This window comes from Anolis sagrei, chromosome 6, assembly GCF_037176765.1.
Source record: "Anolis sagrei isolate rAnoSag1 chromosome 6, rAnoSag1.mat, whole genome shotgun sequence".
Lineage (NCBI taxonomy): Eukaryota > Metazoa > Chordata > Lepidosauria > Squamata > Dactyloidae > Anolis > Anolis sagrei.
In genome coordinates this window covers 42338003-42365754 of record NC_090026.1, presented here as the reverse complement: position 1 = coordinate 42365754, position 27752 = coordinate 42338003, and the positions used below count along the sequence as shown (strand labels likewise).

Here is a 27752-nt window from a genome sequence, read left to right as displayed (position 1 = left end):
GCTGTATGGAAGTGCCCTCAGTGGATTCCAACATCATGCATAACTCCTTATTAAATCTAAAATGGATTCACCACAGCACTGACATGAAAGCCACTGGGGAGGCTAAAACTTGAAATAGTTGAAAAGGAAGAACAGTGTTTCCCAACCTTTGGTCCTTCACGTGTTTTGGACTTCAGATTCCACAATTCCTTACAGCTTGTAAGATGGCTAGGATTTGGGGGGCTTGGAGTTCAAAACACCTCCAGGACCAAAGTTTGGGAGCCTCTGAGGTAGAAAAAGCAAGCTCACATTCCCCCCTTTTATCTTCCACCTTCTGTTTCCTTTCCAGCCTCAATCCCTGCTCTGATATTTCTTCTTCTCTCCTTGACACTTTTTTTTCTTCCTCTCACTGCACCTATAAGTCTAACATTTTCTGACAAAGTCAAGGTTGAGAAGAGATTTTGTTCAACCCAACAATCTCAGTGGAAATAAGATTTCTGTACTTCCCAAGACATATTGTGGGGATATGTGCACTTCACCTAAAGGATCCACAAACAGATACATTTGTAAGCTTACTGTGTTGCCAAGAAACACAGTGTTCCCAAAATGATACCAATTTTTTAAAAAACAGAAATGAATTAAATTAACACAATTGTTTTAAAGTATAAAGAAACACACTTTAGCCAATGGGAAAATATGCACAAATTAAGTAAATGGTGCAAACATGAAGAAGAAAAAAACCTGAAAAAATGTGCAAATTTCAACATGGAAACAAAAAAAAACAAACCCTGAAATCACTCAAGGACAAGAAGAAAACACAGGTGAGAAATTAACTCAGGAGAATCAAGACAGAGAGAGTTTCACAGGCCTAACGAACCATATGAAAAGAGCTTCTGGAATAAGGCCAAGGAGGTACATGAGAACAATCTGAAGGCCACATAGTAGCTGCAGGTTGCCCACCCATACCTAAGGGAACTACAGAAATCTGCTTCTGTATTAGCTTAAGAGCTAGGTTGTATTTGTCTGTAGGCACCCACACTTGAGCCATAGCCTTCTGCTGCTCCTGCTATTCTCTGGATCAAGGACATTTGTACGTGTTTTCTTTGCATTCCTTGAAAGCTGGCATGGGTATGATTTCTTTTTCTACATCACTTTTAACTAACTAAGATTGTCCATCTCCCAGCAGCCACCCCCAACAGCAATAAGAACTGTGAGAGAATGGCTGAAAAGTTCAAAACACAGACACTTCCCTTCACCTTGCACTTAATGATTCCTGCAAAGAAGAAAAGTATTTCTTTTAAAAAAGCATTTCTAATATGAAGTGTCTGGGGGGGAACTGGTGGCGCTGTTAATTTGTGTTCAAAGAGAACAGCCAGTATTAATGGGACGGAGTAATTTGTTTCATCTCCTCTAATCTTGCACATTAATAACAAGCTCAGAAGGCTTCCAGCACTTAGTAATTACTCTAGATTGCAGCTGCTTGGAGTTTCTGTACCCCAGGCCTTGAAACCGCAATCCTATCTACACTTACTTAGGAGCAAGCCCTCCAACTCACAGTGGGACTGACATCTGAGTAAACATATGTAGGATCTGCCTGGATACTTCTCGGTCTTTTCCTAAGCCTGGTTTTCTATAAATCTCTTCTTGAGGCAGAATACAGCAGAATCCTCTTGCTCCCAATCTGTTTTATCACCGGAGTGCTGAATAATAAAAATACATCCTAGATCCTCAGATTTACAACAATTAATATTGAGAGAAAGAGGAGTGTGCAGTGCCTGTGTGAAGTTCACACTGTAGGGATGTGAACTGTTGAATTCCACCTGGCATTAACTCCTATTTTGTAGTGTGCCAAGGAATTCAACCATGGCTGTGACTCTAACATGGTTTTTGATGTTCGGTGCTTAGAAACAAAGGTGAAGGGGGGCCTTTCAGATGAACAAGACTCTCCCGAAGTCTTTGCTTGCTTGCTTGCTTGTTTAATAACAGTCTTTTCAGCCATTGTGTATTCCAGCTTCTGGCAGCCACGATCCAGTTGAAGTAGATGTGGAATGGATCCATCTACTCCAGCAGACCTATGGTTTTCTAAGAATGGGGTGGGAGGGTTTGTGTTTTGTTTTTGGTCACACCACAGTGCTAATTGTAGACGACTCTTCTGACTTCTTCTGCTTGCTAGGCAAAGATTTGAGATATTCTAGGTGTCGTCGGGCATCTTCTTGGTTCTGCCTGACGTAATAGATCAAGTATGAGATCACCATGGCGAACCAGCCGAACATGGTGACCAGCATGGCGATGTCTGTGGTCTTTTTGTAGATGTTGCAGAAGTCTATGTCTCCAACTAGTTGTAAGAAAGGCTTGCCAACGTGCTCTTTTCGGGCAGAGGCATCACACACAATACCATCAGAGGTGCCAGCAACCAGCTCGACCCTCTCAATGAGTTGTTGGAGTGTGCAGTCACAGAGCCAAGGATTGCTGGATAGGTTGGCTTTGGCTTTGAGAGAGTTAAAGACATCTTTGTTGACCGATACTAATTTGTTGGAAGAAAGGTCCAAAAAATGCAGATGTTCTGACAAGCCCCGGAAGGCTCCAACCTCCACGCGACTGATGACATTGTGCGACAAGTCTAGTTCCACTAGCAGAGGCAAATTCTGAAAGGCGTCATTGGGCAAGAAAGAAATCTGGTTGTAATCCAGGTACAATTTGTTGGTATCATTAGGGATATCTTTCGGGATAACTGTAAGTTGAGCTCTGCTGCAACGGAACGTTTTGAAGCCATCTTCAGTGGAGGGATAGCAGCCCTTGGGAAAGGTGGTGGCCGAGTGGAAGCAAAAGGCCATCAGAACAAAACTGTGGAGGAGCAACCACATGGCAACTGAATGGTAGAGGAACCAGTCCAGAAAAGGCATGTCGGGGCATCTGGAAGACAGGGCATCCACTCCGTCATCAGTTGCTTCTTGTACTTTCTTCTGCTCCTCAGGGAGTTTCGAAGATGGCAACTCAAGGGACACTATCTGAAAGACAAAGGATGGGAGGAAATTAGATTTAAAGCAACACTTAATCTTCAAAATGAAATATCTATGTCCATTTGGGATCTACCCAGTTTTGAGCCCTGCATGGGATATAGTCTGATCTGCTTCAGTGCATTGTCTGGCTTGTTCTGGACTTTCTGGTGACTTTTTTAAACACACTATTTCTGGCTTAATATGCATTGCAGCATGCATTGGGGTGTACATTTTGTGAACACCCCACTGTCGAAACACCTTCAAACTGGATTATATTGTTTGTGTAAAACTGCCCTAAGTCACAAGGCTGTGCAGAACTCATGGAACTATTAAAGTGATACTTGTATTTATGGACATGGGTGAATCATATTGATAGACATTTGGAACAAGTAAAATTTTGTTTTGTTTTATTCCTAAACTCATAACTTTCTAGACTCCTATCAAATACTATTTATTTTTTATTACATGCCAAGTGCCATGCTCTAGATCCAGACAGATTAAAAGGAAGAAACAGAAAAAGAAAAGAAAGAAGACCTTACACGTGCCCTAGTTTGTGCAACAAAGCAAAGAAATCTTAATCACAGAGGAAGTTCAACTAGCAGTGAATTGTTCTCTATGCAAATGTCTTTCAAGATCATGAGTACTAAATTCCCCAGCAGAGTGTCGAATTCCACCACTTAGCAGATGACAAACCCTGTCCTGGTTCTGGGATGAAACAGAAACAGCAGCTCAAATGACTGGGTCAGGATCTGATAAAGTGACACCAGTCAGCAGTTACTGGTTTTTGATGCTCTGAGGCTCTTCTAATCACTTCAATGTATTGCCAGGGGAACTTCTCAGACTAACCAAAAGGAAATTTTATGCCTAACCTCTGTTCTGTCCATGTAATGGCAAAATAAAACAAATGTGTTCATGGGTAGGATCCAAAGGACTACTCAGTCATAGTTCTGATGACTTCTAGGGTTATATTTGGGGTATAGCAATGGAGAGAGGTTGTACTGGTATTGAAGAGTGGTAGGTGTTGAAAACCAACCACGTTTGGAACTCTTATGCCAGCAATATTTGTATTCCCTTAGTAATTTTCCAGCCCCATTGTTGGAATGCTGAAACCGCATTTCTAAGCTCATGTAAGGTAGAAATTTGGGGACTGAATGAAAATGTAGTGGGGTGAGTGCAAAATTTCTATTTGAGATGCAGCACCTTTAATTTCCTCCTTCCCCACCTTGGTAGACTATATTGGCCATACTTCACTTTTTGCAGATGTGATTATTCACAGATTTGATCCATGTATTCTCTCTTAAGTATCTCTAACTCCTCCAGCACAACTCTACAGACATTTTCAGGTGTGTGCTTAAGCATTTTCTTATCATGGTTGATGTCCTCTATTTGAATTGCATACAATGGGCAACTGTGCTTGATGTTTAATAAAGTATGGCCTCCATATCTATAGTATTGGTATCCATGGTTTCACATCCACTACTGATAAAATATTGCCTCTCTCGGCATTTTTCTGCGTTCTACAGCACTATCCTATAGTATTCTTTGGCCAGAGGTCCATTTCAATAGGGTTCACTATTTTCTGTGGTGTCATGTATCCACACAGTCCAGGAATATATCTCCCTCAAATACAAAAGGCTTACTCCTTCTTTGGAGGCTTTTAAACAGAGGCTGGCTGGCCATCTATTGGGGGTGCTTTGAATGCAATTTTCCTGCTTCTTGATAGGGGATTGGACTGGATGGCCCATGAGGTCTCTTCCAACTGTATGATTCTTTAAGTAATGACATCATCTGAGGCATCTCCTTGCGACATCACCAAGGGAGGATCTCAAGAACTCTGGTTTCAGCCCAAAATTTCTTGGACTAGAATAGTCTTCACCTGGCAACCTTAAACACCATGGGGATTTCAGAAGGCAACTTTTCTAACTGAACACATTGTTGTGAGTGGAGGGAAGGGTGTTGGCCAGGAGAAGGTTAATGGAACCACCAAAGTTGGCAAAACCTGGTGGCCTGGCTCTGGTCACACACATCTTTTTGCAAGGAGATTACAGGTGGTGTGTCTCCATGACAACTAATAATCAGGCATTTGCTTCTTGACACAGGACCCTTCTGGAAGGTTTTGAACAAGAAAAACCAATCAGAGAAAAAGGCAGCCCTCCCTTTCTTCCAGCTAAGGATGATGTAATCCAGGCTTCTGTGTGTGTAGAGACAGACCGCAGTTTCAGTGAGATTTAGGAGAGACAGCGTTGGAGAGGCAAGATTGGGCACTGAGGGACAGAGCTTGAAAAGATTAGAGTAGGACCTACATTTTTGTAATGGTTAGGGGTGCAGGACCCCCTGAAAGAGGAAAAACAGTGAATTAAAAACACTTTCTTTTTATCTGACAGAACAACTCTCTATGAATTATAGTTCTAAAAACATGGAAAAATGTGTTCTCTCTCAGAATCTCTGGTCCTTTCAATGTGACTTTGTTATCCCTGGAAGGCCTAGACATTCCTAAAAGGAAGATATAATAAAATTAACAAAAAATCAAGATCACAAATGTTGATATTTTGTTACACAATAATTCCCACAATCCTCTTTCCGTGGTCATGCTGTGCAGTGGGATTTTGGGGGCCTGTTGTCCGACAAAATAATCTTTCTAAGCTCTGTTGTAGACTGAAGGCACTTCCAGACAGCCTCAAAATGCAGTTTAAAAATCACGGGACTTGACACCAAGTCGAGACAAAGACCTGTCAGTCCCGAGAAATGGTTCTCTACTGTGGAAGGCTTCTCTCATGTGCCTGCATGGGGAGCTGGAGCTGACAGAGGGATCTCAACTTGCTCTTCCTGGATTCAAACCACTGACCTGTCGGTCGTCAGTCCTGCCAGCACAAGGGTTTAACCCATTGCACCACCGAAAGCCCATGAATTTTGGAAAATCCTTATCAAGTATAAAATAAAGCTAAGTTCTCACCCAACTTGCCTCTTAATGATGCTTAACTTGCATACAGGCAAATAATCAAAAATGTAGCAGAATGCAAATCAACTAGCAGCGATTTCCTTCACCTCTAAAAGCACAGAATTACTAAAACTTCTCACAACTCATGGAACTATAGCACTAAGTAACATGATTTTTGTCTTTGGGTTATAAATGTAATTTCCTAACTGGTTCTATCATGAAAACATGAAGAAAGTGTATTAAACTGCAAAAACATTGTTTTTGCAGGATATCCTGCAGCACATTTTGCTATAGTTTTTCAATAAATATCTCATAGAGTCTCAACCAATTCAACATAGTTTGTGGCAGCCACAAAACACGAAGTTTCTGGAGTATAACAATGACTTTCAAAGTAAGTACTGCACAATTAAGCAAGGAATGACACTTTCAAACCAGGAACATATTGGGGTTTTTTTTTTCAAATATTGTTCCATAGTGTAATGAATGCAACAGTATTTACAGGCCCTTTGAATTCTGTATGATGAACTGAGATTTCTCCTCAAATGAGAAATCACCCTTATGTTACAAAAATTAGGCATAATAATTTTCAGTCAGATCTCAAAGGTAGAACTATTTGAACTTGAAGAGGTTCCATATCATTACCAATACTTGTAGCTTATCACATATTTATTTCTTTTCTGTAAGGACCTTTTATAATTTGAGTTTCTAATCCAGGATTGGAAATGTTGCACAGAAGCGGATTTTAGCCAAGTCTCATGCAAAAGACACACAGGCAAGAGGAAAAAGGAACAGAAAAACTTTACTCTTATCAGCAGAGCAATAAACTTGCAGTGTTGCATACAAAATCAAACAGTGCAACAAACTTACAAAGTCCTTGTAAGTAACACAGAATAAGGCTTCTTCATCTTCATGCAAATAAGAGAAACATAAACCTTGAGTAAATAGCTATTCCACCATAGCAAAGAGCATCGCTGTTCCAGCATAGCAGTCTTACAGCGTATTGCTTCTTCTCCTCAGAGTAAAATATTCCTTCTCTTCCTCAGAGTAGCATGTTGCTTCTCCAAACTGTATTCTAAAATCCATACAGTTCTACCCACCGCCTGTGGCCCAAACATGTTGAGTGGCCTACATTACCAGCTGCACATAATAATTCACATCATAAGGTTTCCCTTTAACACACACTTGATCCTGCTACGACTTACTGTAACAGGAAATGAAGTAATGTGGCCTTCCTAATCTTGCCAACAGTCACCAGCAGCATATATCAATAGTTGAGGATGCTGGAAGTTTCGGTTTAACTTCATATGGAAGGTATGTTTCCCAACCATGACCTAAACTATAGTTTACAGTTGCTGTTTTGATGTCCCTTCAAATTATTTCTGATTTATGCTAAATTTATCACAGGGTTTTCTTGTCAAAATTTCTTCAGAAAGAGTTTGTTTTTCCTCTGAGACTGAGACTTCCTCTGAGACTGAGAGTATGACTTGCCCAAAGTCACCCAGTTGCTTTCCATGGCCAAGCAGAGATTTGAGCTCTGAGCTCTGGTCTCCCAGTCCCTTTTTACACTGCCATATAAAATCCAGATTATCTCCTTTGAATTGAATTATATGGCAGTGTAGACTCATATAAGCTAGTTCAAAGCAAATAGTAGATGATCTGCTTTGGCAATTTCGATTATATGGCAGTATAGAAGGGATCCCAGTTCCAAATTCAACACTCAAACCACTACACCATACTGGCTAGCGAGACACTATAGAAATGATCCCAGAAAGGATAGTAGCTTACTTAATCTGTGTTGAATCCAGCCCTGCAGCTGGCCCAGAGGGTCCTCATTGCCAAAGTAAAATTGCTCTGACTGCCAGTGTTTGTATTGTTCAGGCTGATTCGCTGCCAACATGCCACACAGGATCAGAAAGCCTTAAATGAACCACATAAAAATTTGTAATCATGTTCCCCATCCATTGTTGTTGTTGTTGTTTTTAAAAATAAACCCAATCCGGAAAAGGTGACATCAGCAGGGAGGGAAACCACTAACAGAGAAAGGAAATCTGAAGGAGGAGGTTCCAAAACATGATGGCATCAGATAAGCTCTTTGTAAAATGTGCCCACATAGCCAGCAGCTGCCTTTGCTTGACACAGAAACAAGACCACATATCCCTTTCGCACCAAATCCTTGAGGAAAACTTGCCTAAGATACATAGGGAAGTTATGGTTCCTACTTTATAGAGGACCGTCTTTATGCCAGGAGACAATCTACCGCTTAAAGTTGTTCTCCGATTGGAGGGCTGCCCTCTTGAAACAGGACTTAGAGAGAAACTATAAGGAAGGAGAGCAATAGGGCACTGACGTCACTCATCAAAAGTTAGCTGCTATGAAGCAGACCACAACAGATGTGCCAATCATCTGGTCACAGCTTTCCCCAGTTCTCTAAGTTGGGATGTCTTGCATTTTATGACAAGTATATAGCCACTATTTCTAAACTGGCACCTATGTAGTGGCCATTCCATTTTTGTGGAAATTAGGGTTGCAGAACATATGAAAATGTTAAAAATGCAAATTGAAAAATCTGTTTGTTTTTAAAAAAGAGAGATCATCTCTCTAGGGGTCTATAGATCCTCCGGGGCAAAACTATGGTTAATCTCCACCAGATGTTGACTGGATTCAACCTGAAGAACTTAGCTATTCCTAGAGAGAACATATTAATGAGCTGCTGAACTTGCCGACCGAAAGATTGGTGGTTCAATTCCTTGGAGCAGGGTGAGCTACCACTGTTAGGCCTAGCTTCTGCCAACTTAGTAGTTCGAAAACATGCAAATGTGAGTAGATCAATAGGTACTGCTTCTGTGGGAAGGTAACAGCGCTCCATGTAGTCATGCTGGCCACATGACCTTGGATGTGTCTATGGACAACACAGGCTGTTTGGTTTAGAAATGGAGATGAGAACCACCCCCCAGAGTTGGACACGACTAGACTTAATGTCAGGGGAAACCTTTACCTTTACTATGAATGATCAAATCCACAAAAGATAAATCCATAAATGTGGAGGGCCAAGTGTACATATAAATGAGACCTGGATTGTTATACATTCCTTCCACTTCTCCTTTACCTTTATTTCTATTAGACTATAAATTATAACACGAGGACAATCTTATCTATTAGGGCTGGGCGGTTTCGTTTCGTTAATTCGTAATTCGTTAATAATTCGTTAATTTTTTAAATTACAAAACGATAACGAACCATTCTGGAGCAATTTTTTAAAAAACCGAATTTTTAAACACGTTTTGTAAATGCTTCGTATTTCGTTATTGTATTCATTTCGTTATTGTTCTGAGGTCGTTTCGTTATTATTTCTGCATGTCTGGGGCAAGTTTTTTGTTTAATTAGTGAAAAAAAATTATAATATCACACCAACAGTCAACAACAGAGGGAGAGGGAAGCTTCAGAAGTTTTTGGAGGTTTTTTAGCGTATTTCGCGGTTGCGTCCGCCATTAACGAATGGATTCGTTATTGTTTCGGAAATCAATTCGTTAATGTTTTGTAATTTTTTTCACATTTACGAAATTTCGTAAATATCGAACTTTTTAAAAGGAAAATTTTGTAATTATTTTAAATAACGAAATGCAAAAACCCTCAAAAAACAAATCGATTTTAGAAACAAATTTTTCCGTTGTTACCCAGGCCTATTATCTATCAATCTGTACAACACTGAGAGTACTAGCAAGAACAGCACCAACAACATCTCCAGAATATTTTGTCATGTGTTATATTTCTTCTTGTTATTATTACTGTTGTTACCTGCCTTCAAAGTTTACTCCAACTTATGGCAATTCTTTCCTATAGTTATTTCTTAGCAATATTTATTCAGAGGACATTTCTTCCAAATCTATTTCTGTTTGCTACAATGATAAATGTTCTTAAATGACCCCCAAGGCTAGTTTTCTCATTAGTCTCTTGCCTGGGTGAAGAAAACAAAGAGATGCAGTTATTAAAGTGGTTCTCCAGAAAAACACTCTGGGTATGAATTGCCTAGAAATACAGAATATGCTACAACTTGAAGATGACCATCTGCTCAACTAAGAAAATGGCATAGAAACCACTCCCCCACAAACAAGGAGAAAGGTCAAAGATAAGTAAAATAAAATAAAATATGGTGAGACAGAGAGGAGATGGCTCTTGGCCACAACATTGTCACTGGCCAGAGAGGCCACTCACACATTACAACAATAGAGAAAATAAATCTGCAAAAAAGAGGGCTAAAGAAGACACTGATTTGCCTACAATCTATATGTGCTAGTTTATGTATATAACTGCCAACTGGAAATTATGACTATAATTCAGAACCTGCAAATGTTACTGCTATTAAGAGATTCTCTTACGGCTCTTAAGAGTTTCTCCAGCCAGAACAGGGAATTTAGGGAGTTGTAGTCCAAGAAGTAGGTTCTCTAAGATTTGCTTTACAGTTTGTCTTGCTATATAGCAGCAGGACCATGCAAGCCCTTAGATTTTGGACTCCCAAGTCTCAGGATCCCTAGCCAACATAAGTAATGTTAAGGAATTCTGGGTGTTGTGGTCAATAATATCTGGAGACCTTAATGATTTGCAGCTTCACAATAGATTTAAGGAAGATTGTGAACAAGGACCATTCACACTACACAATTATAGCAATATTGTTCTACTTTAATTGGCATGTTTGCATCCTATGGTATCTTGGGATTGGTAGAATTCACAATTACAGTATTGCAGTGCTTCATCAAACTACAAGGAGCCCCCGGTGGCGCAGTGGGTTAAATCCCTATGCCAGCAGGACTAAAGACCGACAGGTCACATGTTCGAATCCGGGGAGAGGCGGATGAGCTCCCTCTATCAGCTCCAGCTCCTCATACGGGGACATGAGAGAAGCCTCCCACAAGGATGATAAAAACATCAAATCATCCAGGCGTTCCCTGGGCAACGTCCTTGCAAACGGCCAATTCTCTCACACCAGAAGTGACTTGCAGTTTCTCAAGTCGCTCCTGACACGAAAAAAAACTACAAACTCCAGAATTCCACAAAATGGAGCCACTCTATTTAAATGAAATAATAATACTGTGTGATATGAATTGACTGTGCCCTGAGTTCCTGTTCAGATCTGTTGATCCTGCAGCTCTCCTTCCTTAGGGCTCTTGATCTTGAAACTTGAGTCAAACAGTCATTCAGATGTTTTCCATTAGATGACTATTCTGTGGCAGCTCTTAAATTCAAGGATTGCCATCTATAAAGTTTACTTTTCACCATTGTATCAATAATAGCAGTAATTTTATTGATTAGCCCTTAGGTCAGTGGTTCTCAACCTTCCTAATGCTGTGACCCCTTAATACAGTCCCTCATGGTGTGGTGACCCCCAACCATAATACTGTTTTCATTGCTACTTAATAACAGTCATTTTACTACGGTTATAAATCATAATGTATAATCTGATATGCAGGATGCATTTCCATTCACTGGACCAAACTGGGCACAAATACCCAATACACCCAAATGTGAATGCTAGTGGGGTTGGGGGAGAATTGATTTTGTAATTTGGGAGTTGTAGTTGCTGGGATTTAGAGTTCACTTATAATCAAAGAGTATTCTGAACTCCACCAGTGATGGATTTGAACCAAACTTTGCTCCCATAACCAATGGAAAACACTGGAAGGGTTTGATGGGCATTGACCTTGAGTTTGGGAGTTGTAGTTCACCTATATCCAGAGAGCACTGTGGACTCATGCAATGGTGGATCTGGACCAAACTTGGCGCGAATACTCAATATGCCCAAATGTGAACACTGGTGGAGTCTGGGGAAAATAGATCTTGACATTTGGGAGTTGTAGTTGCTGGGATTTATAGTTCATTACAATCAAAGAACATTCTGAACTCCACCAACGATAGAATTGGCTCAAACTTTCCACATGGAATCCCCATGACCATCAGAAAATACTGTGTTTTCTTATGGTCTTTGGCGACCCCTCTGACACCCCCTCGCAACCCCCTCAGGGGTCCCGACCCCCAGGTTGAGAAACACTGCCTTAGGTCATATCACAATATCAAACAAAACAACAAGGCTTGATAAGACTTGATTGCTCACTATGTACTCTATGTAGTAAAATAAATAAATAAATAAAGTTAAAATAAGACAGTCATAACAATACAGTAAATAAATATGATAAGATATGATAAAGCTGATAAAACTGAGTATATGCATTATATATCAATAGTTGTGTGACTTTCCATATCCCAAATGCCCAGCCTCTGCAGTAGGGAGCTGTTTCTATTCATGGAGGATTTCTGGTACAATCAAGACTCATACACAAGGATTTTTCACAAGTTGTGTGCTCTACCAGAAAGTCGCAAGGAAGATCATGAAAGCCACAATGGAAACACACCAGAGAACACTGAACAAAGGTGTTTGTGCATGCTCTCTCCATCATCATGTGAGGCCTTGAAGAAGGCCAAAAGAGCTGAGCTTGAAAATGTTACTTTTAAAACTATATTTCCAAGAATCCAACATGGTCCCTAGGGGTTATAGTCCAAATAGCAACTTCTGCAAGTTCTGCTAAAAAGTAACCCATCAAAACATTAGCTTCCCAAGATTTATCTAACACTGCACATGCTTCCAAAGCTACATTTTGCACTTCTAAAAACAATGGCGATGCAACACAGTGGTGTATACTTCAAATGTATGATGTCCTGGATTCAATCCCCAACAATCCCAATGGGTTTTGAACCAGGATGTATGGGGGACTATGACTTGGAGTCAAGATTTGAATTCTGGCTCAGCCTTGGAAATCCACTGGGTGATACTGGCATGTCACAGTCTCTCAGCCTGAAAGGAAGGCAAAGACAGAAAAAAACCTATGATAGGCTTGCCTTAGGGTTACCATAAGTTGGAAGTGGTTTGAAAACACACATAGTAACAGGTTAAAGACTTTGGTCCTCAAGTTGTTTTGAACTTTAACTCCCAGAAGTCCCCACCAGTTTATCTGGTGGTCGAGAATTCTGGGATCTGAAGTCCAAAACACCTACATCACCAAAGTTTGGGAACTACTGGTTTAAACCTTCAAAAAAAGAGAGTGAATAATAATTCAGTCAGGAAACAAAACTGCACTCGGCATAATAATCCACTCTTACTGTGATCAAAACTATGCAATCAGCAGAAGACCTGTTTCCCCAAATCTCAGATCAATAGGCTTCTACCCATTTTGGAAAGCCAATTATGTGCTGCAGGTTTTCAGAAAATTGTCTTCTGACTCTGTGGAGCCATAAAATGTTTTGAGCCCATGTGTTTTATGAAGGTAATTTGGTCCAGATTTCCGTGAAAGGAGCCAAGCAAAGTTGTTTGGGTCTTTCCCTTCCTTTCAAGCAAAGGAGTCCCTGCCAGAAAGGCAATCCCATTAAATGGTGAAAACGGATTCACTGAATGTTTTTAGCCCTTGCAGATGATGAGTTGCTTTACCTAAGAGTGCCAAGAAGGATGGGGAAGCCCTTCCTACAAAGAGCTGGTCAGTTAAGAATTCAGACTAGTGTTGCCCAGGGAACAGACCCCTTGGAAAAGAGCACCAGGTAAAGCAGCCTCAGGCATTAATTTTGTTTCCCAGCTAGAAAAGCAGAATGGAAGTCCCATCAGATGTTGTTGGACTACAACATCCATCAACCCATTTCAGCAGGCATCCTCAAACTGTGGCTCTCCAGTTGTTTGGACCTCCAACTCCCAGAAGCCCTAGCCAGCTTATTCAATGGTCAGGAATTCTGGGAGCTGGAGGCCTAAGCAGTTTGATGGTGCCTGCTCTTAGTAAATAATGAAGGTTGATGGGAGTTGCAGTCCAGCAACATCTGGAGGCCCCCACATTCCTCTCCTAGAGTGGCCTGAGTGCCTAGGCATCAAGTATTGCATTGGATTTCTCAATCTGCTGTATTTTTCAGCACAGGCTTTAGGTCACCTCCATTTTCATAGCAATACAAGAAGGCAGGCTCATCATTACTTCCTTAGTAGATATGTGATGGTAGGTCAAAATCATGTACAGATAAGTAGAGAAGCTTTAATGAACTAGAAAGGAAGCTAGTCCTAGACTGCACATTTCCTTTGGATCGTCATTGTGCCAGAGATAAGTTATAACATTACTGTATATACTCAAGTCTAAGTCTATAAATTTTAGACAAAAATTGACCCTCCTCTCACTTCCACCCCTATCACAAGCACGGTTGGTGGGGACGAGAGAGAGGGCCTTCTTGGTAGTGGCCCCCGCCTCTGGAATGCCCTTCCAAGGGAAATAAGACAGGCCCCATCCCTCCCCTCTTTTCATAAGATTTTGGAAACTTGGTGGTTTCAGCAAATCTTTGAGAGTGAGCAGTGCTAGCTCAGCCCAGACACTGACCGGACATGACCTAGCCCCCTATATATTACCCTGGTCATTCTCGTAACAGGCCCCTGGAAATAGCTTTTGTCCCCGCTTTTGTCGTTTTACCTATTACAGTATTGTACCCAAATGCCGGTCCCATCTCGTTTCAGTTTGTATCAGTCTTGACCCTGCCTTGTAAGGGTTCTGACCCATTGCTTTTCCATGCCCTAACAAATAGACATGAAAAGCAGGCAGGATTTTTTTCTTTTAAGATTTATGTGTTATTGGGTAATTCCATGCTTATGTTGCTGTTACCTGTTATTTTTTGATCATGTTGTGACTCTGTATGTTTTGGTGTTGTTGTTTGGAAACTGCCCCGAGTGTCCCCACAGGGAGATAGAGTGGTATAGAAATAAAATATATTATTATTATTATTATTATTATTATTATTATTATTATTATTATTATAAAAAGGGCTCAAACTATCTACTGGTCAATGCAAGTACTGTGCTTTAAATCTTATCAAAAAAAAGATCCATCTTCTTCTGAGCTTAGTGCACCCCAGTAGAACCTGAAAAAAGCTCCAACCCTTCTCTACTTTCTCTGCTATGATGCCTTTTTGAATGCCAGGTTAAGGAAAATGCGATGGAAGCCAGGGGCAGTTGGCTCCCTGAGGTAGTGGTGGTGGCACTTTCCCCTATGTGTTGAATGTTCATATCAAAACCCATAGATTTGGCTGCTTGACTTATACATGGTGCCAATATATGCACAAATGCCATATTTACTTGATTCTAACGTGCACCTTTTTTGGCTAAATTACATCACCAAAAGTGCCCCTCCATCAGACTGAGGTTAGCAAACTTGCCAGCCTCAACTTGATGGAGGGGTGTGGTTTCCCAAATGGTCTCATTCAAAAGGCCTTCAAGACCTGCCCTTCAGTTTTATAATCTCATTATTGACTCCTTAGTGACTATAGCTTTAAACACTTGATCAATAAAGACAGTGGGGTTATAGAGAAATGTGAATAACAACAACAACTTTATTCTTATATACCGCCACCATCTCCCCAAAGAGACTCGGGGAGATGTTGGGGACCAAGCCCAACAAAAACAAAAATATAGCACAATTAAAATACATAGCATTTCAATAATTTAAACAATAAAACCGAACAATGAACATCATAGAAACATAAGAACAACAATAACCATCAACCAGTAGCCGAGAATAGTGGGCGTGTTCAGATCTAGGAGGGTGGGGCAAGGGCTAGTGCAATACAGCTGTAGGGCGGGACGGATAATAAAGTACTACAAGGCCAGACAATGTGTTAGGGCTGGAGGTCCTAGTCAATACATGAACCGATTAATCAAAGGCACATTGAAACAGTTTCAGGTCTTTATGGAAGGTTGACAGGGTAGGTGCTAATCTAATCTCCTTAGGGAGAGAATTCCAGAGCCGGGGGGTCACCACAGAGAAGGCCCTCTCCCTCATCCCCACCAACTGTGCTTGTGACGTAGGCGGAAGCGAGAGAAGGGCCTCCCCAGCAGATATTAAAGCCCATGCAGGTTCATAGAGGAAGGTGGAATTGCGAAGATAGGCAGGACCCGAACAGTTTAGGGCTTTGTAGATGTTAATCTGCACCTTAAATTGGGTCCGAAACTTATCAGCAACCAGTGGAGCTCTTTTAATAGGGGGGTTGTCTGCTCCCTATAATTAGCTCCAGTTATCAACCTGGCCGCCGACCTTTGTACCAACTGCACTTTCTGGACCGTCTACTGTAGAGTGTGTTACAGTAATCCAATCTGGAGGTAACTAAGGTGTGGACCACTGTGGCAAAGTCAGACTTCTCGAGATACGATCTCAGCTCGCACACAAGATTTAACTGTGTAAACCACACAGCCATCTTTCCAAACATTCAGGACTTTGAAACTTCTAAGTAACTAAAATGAAGAAAGCTACTGACATGCCTCATGTGAAAAAAAAGGAATGGATACTTGTTCCCTTTCAGGACAAAAACCTTGTGGCATCATAAGAAGCATGAGATATGATCTTTGTGTTCCTAAAGGCTACGGGAGACGATTATGCAACTTTCCAGATGCTGTTCGACTGCAACTCCCATTATCACTCAACACTGGCTATGCTGACTGAAGTAGATGGAAAGTGTAGTCCTACAACATCTAAATGGTCATAAGTTGACCATCCCTGTGATAATAGAATAAGAAAAAAACAGATGGACAGATTCAAAGTAAGCAATTATGTTTTCCAGGATTGTGTAGAATTTGGAACTGCAGCATCATCTAGCATTGAGAAGATACCAGCATTTCTTGTATTTCATCCCAATTTTAAAGTTTCTAGACCTTAAGATAAGTGTGATTCAGAATGGCACTGGGTCAGAGCTGCGAAATGGTAACAGGGGACTCCTCCTTCTCTCTCATAGACAATAAATATATTCCTCTTCTTGTCCTCTCAGCATTTGAGCATTGGTAAAACTTCTCTGTTCATTGAGATTCTGTTGCTGCTCTTTCTTTACCTGGCTGGCTGGCATAGGGGACAGAAGAGCAAGATTATGATGCAGAGGATGCCAACGAGATAAGGAAAGTCATCACAATTCCTCGCTGGTCTACTGTGGGAATGAAACTGCAGTTTTGTGCGGTGATGACAACACATGGGGGTGAAACTCTCCACACATCATCCTGCCCTCCAGCACAATTATATGGTAACTTCTGGGAGAAATAAATCATGGACACACTTGAGGATCTGGCAAAGTCCTAGAAAGACTATTTTCTCCCAGAAATGGACAATAAATAAAGCCATGACTATGGGTTCCATGCAGACAGAGATCTTTCGGTATTTAGCTGATAAAAAAAAAGTTTGAAAACATGAATAAAAGTATATTGACCCGAGCTTTGGAACAGTGATAAGAATAATTTCAGCTCCAATAGAGTTAATTATGAAGATTTTGTTCTCCAACAGACTATCTGCTCTCATGAGCTTATTCAAACAGTAAGCTTATAACATCATGGCTTCTTCTCTGAGCCCTTCTTTCCCCTCAAGTGAGCAGAGGTAGGGCCTTTTCATATGTGGCACCCAGGCCCGTAGCCAGGATTTCGTTTCGGGGGGGGGGCTGAATTTTTTTTCAGGGGGGTTTGGGGGGGCTGAGTTTCGGGGGGGGGGGCTGAGTCTGAGTGAAAGAGGGTCTAGCCTAGCAAACCTTTTGTATCATTACCCCAATACCCCCATGCATATGGGATATATTGAGTATGGTGATCAGATCATGATATGAATAAACATAACAGTTTAAATAATGCACCAATAAGGCCTTTTCGCGAACCATCATGAAAATTTCGGGGGGGGGGGCTGAAGCCCCCCGAGCCCCCCCCCCCCCCCCCCCCGGCTACATGCCTGGTGGCACCTTATGGAATCCCTTCTCCAGGAATGGTCTGCCTGGTGTTAAATTTAATATACTTTTGAGACCAAGCAAAGACTTTGTATCCAGAGTTCCACTCAGTGCTGCTTTAAATTTTTTTTTTAACTGTTGCACTAATGCTTTGTGTTTCATTTTGTTACATACAATACAAATCTACACAGGACTACATCACACCAAATTCAGTGGGTCTTTACTCCCCAGGTAAGGATGCACTGTCTTTATTGCTTTGCTTCTGTTTTATTATTCTGCTTGAAATGGACTTTTCTTTGACATTTGTTTTTACGGCTATAGTGAATTGCCCTGAGAGTTTATTAAACTAAAGGGCAGCTTTTAAAACCATTTCAAATAATTAAACAACTGTATATTTATGTCAATGAATGTATTTCCCTATGATTTGACTGTCTTGGAGATTAATGAAAGCCATTTAATAGAGATCCAATTTACTTGAAAAAGAATACAGTGCCAGCTTGATCTATAGACCATATTGCTGCCTGAAGCCCCTTCTACACTGACATATAAAATCCAGATTTGCTTTGAACTGGATTATATGGCAGCATAGACTCATATAGTCCAGTTCAAAATAGATGAGGATTATCTGCTTTGATAATCTGGATAATATGGCAGTGTAGAAGGGGCCTGAGTCAAAAGAAAAGACTAAATCCACATCTCCATATACAGGCTAACCGGGTTGACTACCTATGCTTATTCCAAAATATGAGATGAAAATATTATCTTCCACTACATCTGAGCCAACAGACCAATTCATGTGGTTCATTAAAGACTGTATTTCATCCAAAACACTACCGTTCAGTATATGGGAATAGTCAAGGTATTCTGCAATAATTACTTGGGGCGTTTCCACTGCTGTCTTCCAAAAATTGCTGCCTGAGACCACCAATTCACTCTGCTTAATGGTACAGCCTGGTCTACAAAACTATGTTTAAGGTTAGTTGTAGTTGTGTGCCTTCAGCTACATATGGTGACCCTAAGGAAGTGTTTCTGTGCTGGCACGGTAGTGCCAGGAGATTTGAATTCCTTTTCTTGCACTGCTAGTTTGCATGAATCTATTTAAGCCATGCATTTTGCAATAGGGTAGCTTCCCTCAGGTTGCAATCATAGGGCCAACAACCTGTCTATCATCTTTAGAATCTTTAGACCCGCCCCTTTTCCCAGGGTTTTGGAGGAAGGGGGGATTTTGTTCAGTCTCACTGTTGGAAGCTTAACAGCAGGACGTGTGGATTTCTCTCTCCCACCTGCACAAAGGCTTCATTTCTCACAGCTCTGCTGATGAAAAAGGAAAGGTTCCACAGCTTTTGCTGGGGGTTAAAGAAATAGTTCCTACAGCCTTCATGGAGAAACTAAAGGACACCTTTCAGCTTGGCAGATCTACAGGAACCTTGCCTGGTAAGGGACCACTCGGGCTATCCATAACGCACCTTGGAGCCAGGAGTAGGGGCCTCATGCCAGCAAGGTAAAGAGAGATTGCCCAGGGAGGGGTCAAAGGATATCCCTAAGGAAGAAAGAACAGTTTACCACCAGTTGCCTGCCCTTTGATGGCAGATTGAGGAAGCTACCGGTTTTCCAAAGTTATAAAGTGTTCAATTCATTTGTTTGAAGATTTAAGCCCAAATAAAGAACTTTGTTGAATTTATCTCGAGACTCAATAGAACTTTGTGTTGGGAAATCTAAAGGGCCCTTCAGCTGAGGAACCCCGGAGTCCCGTTGGGCATACAGATAGCACGTCCTGTGAACAGACATTATTTCAGGCCCAGCATGTGACAGCACAATTTCTCAACCTTCATAATGCCTCGACCTCTTAATACAGTTCCTCATGTTGTGGTGACTCCAACCATAAAATTATTTTCATTGCTACTTCATAGCTGTAATTTTGCTACTGTTATGAATAGTAATGTAAATATCTGATATGTAGGATGTATTTTTATTCACTGGACCAAATTTGGCAGAAATACCCGAATACTGGTTGGGTTGGGGCGGGATTGATTTTGTCATTGGGAGTTGTAGTTGCTGGGATTTGTTGTTACAATCAAAGAGCATACTGAACTCCACCAACAATGGAAACTTGGCACATAGAACTCCCATTACCAAAAGAAATACTGGCAGGATTTAGTGGATATTGATCTTGAGTTTTGGAGTTGCAGTTCACCTACATCCAGAGAGCACTGTGGACTCAAACAATGATGGCGCTGGACCAAACTTGGCACAAATACTCAATTTGCCCAAATGTGAACACTGGTAGAATTTGGGGGAAACAGACCTTGTCATTTGGGAGTTGTCATTGCTGGGATTTATAGATCACCTACAATCAAAAAGCATTTTGAACCCCACCAACGATAGAATTGGGCCAAACTTCCCACACAGAACCACCATTCCTTGAAGGGACTCGCTGGTTCAAGCCTCCCTCTAGCCTCACACGCTCTCCCTCATTCACACATGTGCACTATGCTGCCATGCGCCGAGCACGCCTGCTCTCCCCTCCTTGCTTGGAGTCTCAGAAACAGCCCTCTCCTTGGCTGAGAGTAGGGCTTTTGGTGAGAGGATTTGCCATCTGTTTCCAAAAAGGAAGAGAAGGACAGGCTGAGAGATCATCAGCCTTCTTCTCTGCCAAAGGGGCTCCTAAGACCATCAGAAATATGTTTTCTGATGGTCTTTGACTGTCCCCTGAAACCCTCTCACGATTCCCCCCCCCCGGGGTCCCGACCCCCAGTTGAGAAACACTGCCCTAAGGTGACCTTATTATAGGGTTTTATTGACAATACAAGGAGCCCCCGGTGGCACAGTGGGTTAAACCTCTGTGCCGGCAGGACTGAAGACCAACAGGTTGCAGGTTCAAATCCGGAGAGAGTGCGGATGAGCTCCCTCTGTCAGCTCCAGCTCCTCATGCGGGGACATGAGAGAAACCTCCCACAAGGATGGTAAAACATCAAAACATCCATGCGTCCCCTGGGCAACGTCCTTGCAGACGGCCAATTCTCTCACACCAGAAGCAACTTGCAGTTTCTGACACAACAAAAAAAAATGACAATACACTGGATGGCCATCTGTTGGGAGTGCTTTGATTATATTTCTGCCTGGCAAGGAGTAGGATTGCATGGCCCTTGTAGTCTTTTTCAACATTTGTTCAGAGGAGGATTTCTTTTGCCTTTTACTAAGGCTGAGATAGTGTGACTTGCCTAAGGTCACTCAGCAGGTTTCCATGGCCAAGTGGGATTCGAACTCTAACCTTCAGTGGCATAGTCCAATGCTCAAGGCACTACGTTAGTTACTTACGTTGGAAGTACTTTTTGTTAAAATACAGAAAATTCATGTCATATCTGCAAGAGTCATATAAGGAATTGTGGCATGCATGGGTTTATTTTTTTTCCTAGTGGAGTCATGTCTACTACACACTAAATAACGTCCATGTTCCCTGGACCATTTCCCTTCCTTCTCAGGTGGTATTGTTCAAGACTGCTGTTTGCTCTTTTCTTGTCATTTATATTTGGGAGAAGACAGATTATCTGCAGATATTCATTAACCAGAACCCTTTCTCTGTACATCTCTTTCCCATTTGCTACGCTGCTGTTAACACACCTCTCCTTACACTTACAATTAATAGGCATGTAGTCCTTTTGAACAGATTTCTTTGGAAGAGAAAGAAGATCAGCACTGTAAAAGGGGGAAAATACAGAAAAACAACCTAGAATGATGTTGAATCATATAGCTGCATGAGAATGGTGATGATCCATCATCCAAAGCAATAGTGGGAGAGGAGGAGGGGGAGAAAGTCTGGCAGATGTGCGTGGTCAAAATTTGAATCAGAGTTGTACCATGTGATTGTAGAAAATGTATCCTACTAAGCAATACCCAAACTCTGTGAATATGAAGAAAATCACAAATATTCCATGCAGAGGGGTCCGGACATATTTTTTACCCTTGTCCATTTTTTGCTGTTTCATCAGTTTTTATTTATTTTTGCATATGCCTGACATCTAAATGCAGAACCAGAAAAAAGATCAATTCAGCTCTTAAATCACAACCAACCAACCAGAATGCAAAATAATTCCTTTAAAAAGATTGAAATAAAACTTCCACAAGACATGAATAGATAGTTTACACATTGCCCATGACACAGAGATGAACAAGTCAGTTTCAAGTACCTACCTCTACACACACACACATTCATACCTACATAGACCATTATTCTGATCCATTTTGGTGCAGAGATTTTACAATTGATGCAACCCTTGGCCTTAAGCACAAGTAAATCTCTAAACATATATATAAATACAAGTCTTTTATTCCCTTTTCTGCTGAATACAGAATGCAATGACTTTTCGATACATGTTGCCTGCTAATGCTATATAAAAATATACATTTTAGGAAAAGGGGAGCCGCAAGAGGGCACCAAATCGGCTGGCTCCCTCCATACCACAACAGAGTCTCTTTCCCTTACAGACATGTATCAACACAGATACACACATTATATCCACACACTGAGTGCTTTCATTGAATGGAAACAACTCTACGTGGCGCCAACTGACAATCATAAGCCCAATATTCCAACAAGGCAGTTGCTTAAGAGGCAGAAATCAAAGTGAAACAGGTGCAAAGAGTTTGGAGAAAGGAAAAGGATTTCCAAAACTGACCTTCATGGGGACCCGGTTGAAGTGAAGCTCTTACCTTGGAAAGCTGAAGGAGTGGCGAGGTTGCCACACACACACACCCCTTTTATACCTCACCATAGTTATTTTTCTAATCCTACATCAACATTTGGGGGGGGGGGTCCCATTTCTAAATCTCTCTCAGTGATGTCAACTCTAACCCCCTAATATCTGCTTTGAACTGGGATATATGGCAAGCAGATATTGTGGATGCAGTCAGACACCACTTTCAAGGCTGTGGAATTATGGGAGCTGCAGTTTTACAAGGTCTCTAGCCTTCTTTGTTGCCTGGTGAGAGGTGCCCAACCAAACTATAACAGACCCTGAGGATGCCTGCCATAGATGCAGGCAAAACGTCAGGAGAGAGTGCTTCTGGAACATAGCATTGCAGCACACACACAAACACACAACAACCCAGTGATTCTGGCCATGAAAGCCTTTGGGCACTTCCATACAGATACAATCCTATATCCCAGAATATCAAGGACTCAGGGCCCTTCCACACAGCCCTATATCCCAGAATATCAAGGCAGAAAATATCTAAGTGTGGACTCAGGGACCTTCCACACAGCCCTATATCCCAGAATATCAAGGCAGAAAATCCCACAATATCTGCTTTGAACTGGGTTATTTGAGTCCACACTCAGATAATGTGGGATTTTCTGCCTTGATATTCTGGGATATAGGGCTGGGTGGAAGCATTCTCTCCTGACGTTTCGTCTGCACCTATGGCATTTCTTTCCTAGTGTGGACTCAGGTTCAAAGCAGGTATTGTGGGATTTTCTGCCTTGATATTCTGGGATATAGGGGTGTGTGGAAGGACCCTGAGTCCACACTCAGATAATGTGGAATTTCCTGCCTTGATATTCTGGCATATAGAGTTGTGTCTGTGTAGAAGGGTCCAGAGGCTTTCATGGCCTGAATCACTGGGTAGTCGTGTTTTTTTTCCGGGCTGCAATGCTATGTTCCAGAAGCATTCTCTCCTGACGTTTCACCTACATCTATGGCATTTATTTCCTAGTGTGGACTCAGGTTCAAAGCAGGTATTGTGGGATTTTCTGCCTTGATATTCTGGGATATAGGGCTGTGTGGAAGGACCCTGAGTCCACACTCAGATAATGTGGAATTTCTTGCCTTGATATTCTGGGATATAGGGTTGTGTCTGTGTAGAAGGGTCCAGAGGCTTTCATGGCCTGAATCACTAGGTGGCTGTGTTTTTTTCCGGGCTGCAATGCTATGTCTCAGAAGCATTCTCTCCTGACGTTTCACCTACATCTATGGCATTTATTTCCTAGTGTGGACTCAGGTTCAAAGCAGGTATTGTGGGATTTTCTGCCTTGATAATTTGGGATATAGGGCTATGTGGAAGGACCCTGAGTCCACACTCAGATATTGTGGGGTTTTCTGCCTTGATATTCTGGGATATAGGGCTGTGTGGAAGGACCCTGAGTCCACACTCAGATATTGTGGGATTTTCTGCCTTGATATTCTGGGATAAAGGGTTGTGTCTGTGTGGAAGGGCCCAAAGACTTTCATGGCCAGAATCACTGGGTAGTTGTGCTCCTCCCCCCCCCCCGGGCTACAATGCTATGTTCCAGAAGCATTCTCTCCTGACATTTCGCCTGCACCTATGGCATTTATTTCCTAGTGTGGACTCAGGTTCAAAGCAGGTATTGTGGGATTTTCCGCCTTGATAATTTGGGATATAGGGGCTGCCCCTCAGACAATACAAACTACAACACCCATGGTTCCACAGAATTGAGCCTAGGATGCTTTTGCACCTCTCCAAGGAGGTCTGGGACCCCTGGCATATTTACCTGGGGACAGGCCCTTATCCAGGATTTTGATGGGGGGGGGGTGAGTTTGATTCAAGGGGAGGGGGCTGAGTATTTACCCTAGCAAACCTTTTGCATCGTTACCCCAATACCCCCATGCATGTGGGATATATTGAGCATTCAGATCATGATATGAATAAACATAACAGTTTAAATAATGTACCAGTAAGGGGGGGATGGGGATGATGCCCCTCAAGCGCCCCCCCCCCCCCCGCTATATACCTGAGTCTAGGGATTGGGAGGAAGCAAGGAAAGAAGGGGAGAAAAAGAGGTGAGTTTGAGCTGATCCAACTTTCTCTCCTCCGCGCCGAGAGGCAAAGTTGGCCTCGGAGGCGCTTGGATCTCGCTCCGAAGGAAGGGAGAGGAAGGGGGGGGGGGTCGTGTAGACTCACCTTTCGTGGCCACTCGCCTCCCCCAGCCTCCTCCTCCTCCTCCTCCGCCGCGGGCGAGGAAATCCTCCGCCGTCCCCTTCCAAGCAACAGGCATTGCGGCTCCCGCCTTTCTCTGGCTTGCCTATCCCTCGAATCCGCAGCCTCGCTGGAGCCCAAGCGGGAGCTCTCGCCGACCTTTCGCCCGCGCCGCCATCACGCGTGAAGTTTGCCAGGTGATTCCCCACCAGCCTTCTGTCTGAGCCCCTTTTGATGCCGCCGGGGCGTCCGAGTGCTTCTGTCTTGCAGGAGCCAGCGAGTGAGTGAGTGAGTGGCTCCGACTCGCAGGCACACACAAAAGAGGGCAGTCCCCGACCCAGAGGTGGGCTAGACGTGGCAGTGGGTGGGTGGCTGTGATGCCCGGGTCTGTGTATGTATGTACATATACATATATATACGAACGTCTGCCCCCCTGCGTTGGGAGCGAGAGTGGATTCCCTCCTCCTCCCTCCTCCTCCTTCTAGAAGGGGATTGCGGGAAAGGGGATTCCGCCTGCCACGCGGGAATGACGCCTACAAGTCGCTTGACACATCCTCCCCTCTTTCGTGCTCTTGGATCGGCCTCCAGCACCCCCAGGGCTGTTGGAAGTGGAGTCCCATAATCCCAAGCCTCTCCTCCCCAGGTGGTAGGAGAGGCTTGAAGATCACATCCTTGCAGAGACTGTGGGCAGTCTTGGATCTTCCTCCAGCACCACTCAAGGCTGTTGGAAGTGGAGTCCCATCATCCCCAGTCACTGTATGGGGGTTGTATTTCCCCAAACAGCTGGGAGGAGAGGCTTGAAGATTGCATGTTTGCAGAGACTGTGGGCAGTCTTGGATCGGTCTCCAGCACTACCCAGGGCTGTTGGGAGTGGAGTCCTGTCAACCCCAGACCCTGAATAGGGGTTGTATTTCCAAAACAGCTGGGAGGAGAGGCTTGAAGATCACATGCTTGCAGAGACTGTGGATAGTCTTGGATCAGCCTCCAGCACCATTCAGGGCTTTTGGGAGTGGAGTCCCATCATCCCCAGACTATCCATGGGGCTTGAAGATCACATGCTTGCAGAGACTGTGGGCAGTCTTGGATCTTCCTCCAGCACCACTCAAGGCTGTTGGGAGCGGAGTGCCATCATCCCCATTCCCTGTATGGGGGTTGTATTTCCTCAAACAGGTGGCAGGAGAGGCTTGAAGATCACATGCTTGCAGGGACTGTGGGCATTATTGCATTGGCCTCCAGTGGAGTTCCATCATCCCCAGACCATGGATGGGGGTTGTATTTCCCAAAACAGCTGGGAGGAGAGGCTTGAAGATCACATGCATGCAGAGACTGTGGGCAGTCTTGGATCTTTCTCCAGCACCAACCAGGGCTGTTGGGAGTGGAGTCCCATCATCCCCAGACCCTGTATAGGGCTTGCATTTCCTCAAACAGCTGGGAGGAGAGGCTTGAAGATCACATGCTTGCAGAGACTGTGGGCATTCTTGCATCGGCCTCCAGCACCACCCAGGGCTGTTGGGAGTCCCATCACCCCCAGACTCTGTATAGGGGTTGTATTTCCCCAAGGAGCTGGGAGGAGAGGCTTGAAGATCACATACTTGCAGAGACTGTAGACAGTCTTGTTGGTTTAGAATAGGCATGGGCAAACTTCGGCCCTCTGTGTGTTTTGGACTTCAACTCCACAATTCCTAACAGTCATAGAATCTAGAGTTGGAAGAGACCTCATGGGCCATCCAGTCTAACCCCCTGCCAAGAAGCAGGAAAATCGCATTCAAAGCACCCCCGACAGATGGCCATCTGGCCTCTGCTTAAAAGCCTCCACAGAAGGAGCCTCCACCACCCTCCGGAGCAGAGAGTTCCACTGCTGAACAGCTCTCACAGTCAGGAAGTTCATCCTAATGTTCAGGTGGAATCTCCTTTCTTGTAGTTTGAAACCATTGCTCCGCATCCTAGTCTCCAGGGCAGCAGAAAACAAGCTTGCTCCCTCCTCCCTATGGCTTCCCCTCACATATTTATTTCATGTCTCTCAGCCTTTTCTTCTGCAGGCTAAACATGCTCAGCTCTTTAAGCCGCTCCTCATAAGGCTTGTTCTCCAGACCCTTGACCATTTTAGTTGCCCTCCTCTGGACACATCCCAGCTTGTCAACATCTCTCTTCAATTATGGTACCCAGAATTGGACACAGTATTCCAGATGTGGTCTGACCAAGGCAGAACAGAAGGGTAGCATGACTTCTCTGGATTTAGACACTGTTGTTGTCTATTCGTTCAGCTGCTTCTGACTCTTCATGACCTCATGGACCAGGGCACGCCAGAGCTCCCTGTTGGCCGTCACCACCCCCAGCTCCTTCAGATTCAAGCCAGTCCCTTCAAGGATACCATCCATCCATCTTGCCCTTGGTCGGCCTCTCTTCCTTTTTCCTTCCATTTTCCCCAGCATCGTTGTCTTCTCTAAGCTTTCCAGTCTTCTCATGATGTTGCCAAAGTACTTCATCTTTGCCTCTAATATCCTTCCCTCCAATTAGCCGTCGGGCTTTATTTCCCGAAGTATGGACTGGTTTGATCTTCTTGCAATCCAAGGCACTCTCAGAATTTTCCTCCAACACCACAGTTCAAAAGCATCTATCTTCCTTCGCTTCCTTCTATCTTTGGCTCTAGATACTATACTGCTATTGATCTCATTGGCTTTTTTTGCTGCCGCATGACATTGTTGGCTCATGTTTAACTTGTTGTCCACGAGGTCTCCAAGATCTTTTTCACATGTACTGCTGTTGAGCCAGGTGTCCCCCATTCTGTAGGCAATGTATTGTCAAAGACTTCCATGGCCGGAATCACAGGGTTGTTGTGAGTTTTCCAGGCTTTGTATGGCCATTTTCCAGACCATTAAATGCTAATCAAAGTGACGAATTGAAATATTCACACATACCTCAAACAGACAAGAGTTCTTTCTCCCACCCTGGACATTCCACAGCTATATAAACCCAATTTTATAGTTTCCGACAGACCGCCCAACTTCTGAGGATGCCTGCCACAGATGCAGGTGAAACGTCAGGAGAGAATGCTCTGGAACATGGCCATATAGCCCAGAAAACTCACAACAACCAGTCAGTAGGCACATTTTATGACATGTGGTGGACTTGTAAAATATCAAAATAAAAAA

The 27752-nt window shown here is 43.0% G+C and overlaps 1 protein-coding gene across 2 annotated transcripts; it reads right to left on the bottom strand.

Annotated features, from left to right (window-relative positions):
* Positions 1-617: 617 nt before the first annotated feature.
* On the bottom strand, positions 618-25102 carry LRRC3C (leucine rich repeat containing 3C). Of its 2 annotated transcripts, none has more exons than XM_060781059.2 (2): positions 24586-25102; positions 618-2987 (listed from the first exon to the last, which is right to left on the bottom strand). In XM_060781059.2, the coding sequence occupies exon 2, from the start codon at positions 2880-2882 to the stop codon at positions 2100-2102; it is 783 nt and encodes a 260-aa protein (XP_060637042.2). In that variant the 5' UTR covers positions 2883-2987; positions 24586-25102; the 3' UTR covers positions 618-2099. The 2 variants fall into 2 exon arrangements, with proteins under 2 accessions (XP_060637042.2, XP_067326138.1); XM_067470037.1 differs by lacking the exon at positions 24586-25102 and adding an exon at positions 22344-22408.
* Positions 25103-27752: the final 2650 nt, after the last annotated feature.